Source organism: Pristiophorus japonicus, chromosome 4, assembly GCF_044704955.1.
Source record: "Pristiophorus japonicus isolate sPriJap1 chromosome 4, sPriJap1.hap1, whole genome shotgun sequence".
NCBI lineage: Eukaryota > Metazoa > Chordata > Chondrichthyes > Pristiophoridae > Pristiophorus > Pristiophorus japonicus.
Genome location: NC_091980.1, coordinates 206898772 through 206901576, shown reverse-complemented (window position 1 = coordinate 206901576; position 2805 = coordinate 206898772). Strand labels below are relative to the sequence as shown.

At 48.5% G+C, this 2805-nt stretch overlaps 1 protein-coding gene across 1 annotated transcript; it reads right to left on the bottom strand.

Moving 5' to 3' along the window:
* Positions 1-282: 282 nt before the first annotated feature.
* On the bottom strand, positions 283-1509 carry foxg1a (forkhead box G1a). Its single transcript, XM_070877444.1, has one exon. The coding sequence runs from the start codon at positions 1507-1509 to the stop codon at positions 283-285; it is 1227 nt and encodes a 408-aa protein (XP_070733545.1).
* Positions 1510-2805: the final 1296 nt, after the last annotated feature.

Genomic DNA, 2805 nt, shown 5'->3' with positions numbered 1-2805 from the left:
TCTGGTGGAACAATTGAAACAGACCTGCCTAATTTAAACTTAGTTGGAATGCAGTCATCTTTAAATACACAGTCTACATTAATTTAACTAGTGGTTTCCTATCTAAACCGCCTCAAATTGCACATTGCTGAAATTGAATAAACAAACAATCCTACGGAATTTGACAAAATGCAGACAAAAAATGGGGACTTGAATAAAAATACCTGGGCTTCTTATTTTGAGAATTATTTACAACGCAAATGTGTGTAAAACGTTAACTTACAGTCTTTTCGAAGGGATTTGTTAGTGTATTAGAGGGTTTGAAGAGGGCCCCTGGTTTTGATGTGTGAAGTAATCAGAAAGTCCTCCAGAAAGTCCTGTGGAGAAACTTGGCAAAGAAGGTCTTAGAGACTCACAGGGGAGAGTTGAAGGCGCCTGTGGAGACGTGGAGGACGCTGTCCTAGCCGTCATTGAAGTGCTTTGAGAAGTCATTGAAGGGTGAGGAACATGAGGGAAAAAGTAACTCGTCTGTCCTGCCAGCAGATTCACCGAGCAGGGGTTTAACGAATATGTGCCTGAGCACGGAACAGACAGCCCACACGGCACCGAGGCAGCCAAGGCGGCTGCAGCCGTTAGGTGGTGGGTGGCATATGGAATCTCTCCGTTAACAAGTCTATCTACACTTAGCCCATTTGATGTTGGAAATGAGTGGTTGTTTGCCAGAGAGTTCTGAGTTAACACCGAGCTGTAGGACATCGGGTGGCTAGGGTAAGGTGAGGTGGTTCCATTATAACTTAAGGTACTGCTGGCTCGGGGGTGGTGGAGGGATAGGAATGGAGAAACAGGCCAATATAAGGAACCTGCTCTATCCATAAATGTCAGTCCAGTCGAGGTGAGGCGCGCTCCCCGCTTGAAAGCTAACTTTGCTCTTGATGTTGTGGATCTCCTGCGAAGTTTCCCCGTGGTGCCACCTATAAAGACGTCGTCACTAGATGGATCCAACATCCAGTAGTTCCCCTTCCCAGGGTCATCATAGTGCCTCGGAACTTTGACGAAACACTTGTTCAGACTCAAATTGTGTCTAATAGAGTTTTGCCAGCCTTGCTTGTTCTCTCTGTAATAAGGGAAGTTCTTCATGATAAACTCGTAGATGCCATTCAGTGTCAGTCGTTTTTCTGGACTCTGCCGGATTGCCATCATGATCAGGGCATTGTAACTGAACGGAGGCTTTTCATATTTGCCATTTTTCTTCTCCCCTTCCTTTCCACCGTCCCCTTCTTTGCCGTCGGCCTTCTTCTCTTCCTGTTTCTCCTTGTCTTCGGCGCAGGGCGGCTCCGCCGAGCTGCTGTCGCTTTTGCTGAGAATATTTTCAGACTTGGACTCCACCGTTGGCAAAATGTTTTTGTCCTCCTCTTCGGGGGCCGCTCGGTGACGGTTGTCACTTTGCACCGCTTCGGGCACCAGGCTGTTTATGCTGAACGATGATTTCGGAATCATTTTCACTTCTTTCTTATCTCCCATGTCCAACATTACACACAGGTAAAATTGCAGCAGCACAGTTGGACCGCAATCGCAAACGCTGGCAACTCATGTAGTAAAAAAAAGAGCCACTACTTCATGTTCTTAAAAACACGTCGAGCCGAGCCAGCTTGCTGCAATTCATTTCGGACCCTGGGCGCTGGGCTCCAAACACTCGCTTCAACCTTTTCACTCGCTGCCCAATCGCAGCCCGCACCGCGCCTGTGCGTCGGCCCGGCCCGCAGCCAATCAGCGCGGCGCCCCACCGCCTCCGCGGAGGGATACAGCCAGAGGGCGGGAGGGGGAGGAGGAGGCCGCGTCACTCCGGCTCCGGGCTCACACTCTCTGTCTGTCTCTCTCACCATCTACTCTTCCACTCCCACAATACACATGTATTACATTCACCACTCCGCCCGGATAATAGCATTCGGTACGTCAATATTTTATGTTATTGTTGAAAGTTTGTTTATACTTTCAAGGATGGGAATTAAAACAGGGGGAAGAGGCGCGGTACTACTTTATATCTCCGAGGGCGCAATCACAGTTTCCCCCAAAAAATACTAATCTGAAAAGCGATTCGGAATTGGGGCTTTATTTATTTATTTATTTATTTTGTGTTTGTTTGTTTGCACCGGTTCCCCGATGTTCGCACCCTATTCCCGAGTTGGCCTGTTTTTTGGCTGTGAGGGAGTGACGAGGACTTGGACTTGCTGCACTTGTGCTGTAAGTTGTCCTGTGGCAGGCGGACAATCATCGCGTTGAGCGCGGGACGCCAAGCCCCGCCTGATCCCGGAGCGCTCCCTCCCCGACCCAACCCTCCGCCCCCTCCCCGACCCAACCCTCCTCACCCTGGGCTTCTCTCTCACACACTCGGGGATCCGCTCCATGTGCCGAGTCCATCAAATCTCTGCATCATTCGCTCGGATTCTCTTCCTGTCAGTCATCTTGGAGCCATGATGGCGGATGGGGCACGCAGGCAATCATTTGCACATTGATTCTGATTTTATACCGGCCCAAATGCAATAAAATCCGGTCTCCAGACCAACCTGTGCACTGCTTACAACTAATGAAGCTCTGAGATCCCAATGTTAGGCTATAGAGCAGTGTTGCTGGGCTGATAAACGAGTCTTTAATCGTGTTGTACACCCTGACTTTTTTATATAATCCTTTGTTCCATTTCTTAAAGATTAACTATTAATTGATTAAGATACTTACACGAATAGCGAAAGAAGCGTATGATTGCGCAAGTATTCACCGCTGTACTAATCGCCTTAGAGCTACATGCGAGCCTTCTATTTGCTGTAATTT

Excerpts from the sequence above, each read along its gene's own strand:
- foxg1a (XM_070877444.1), bottom strand. The coding sequence starts at position 1,509 with ATGTTGGACATGGGAGATAAGAAAGAAGTGAAAATGATTCCGAAATCA.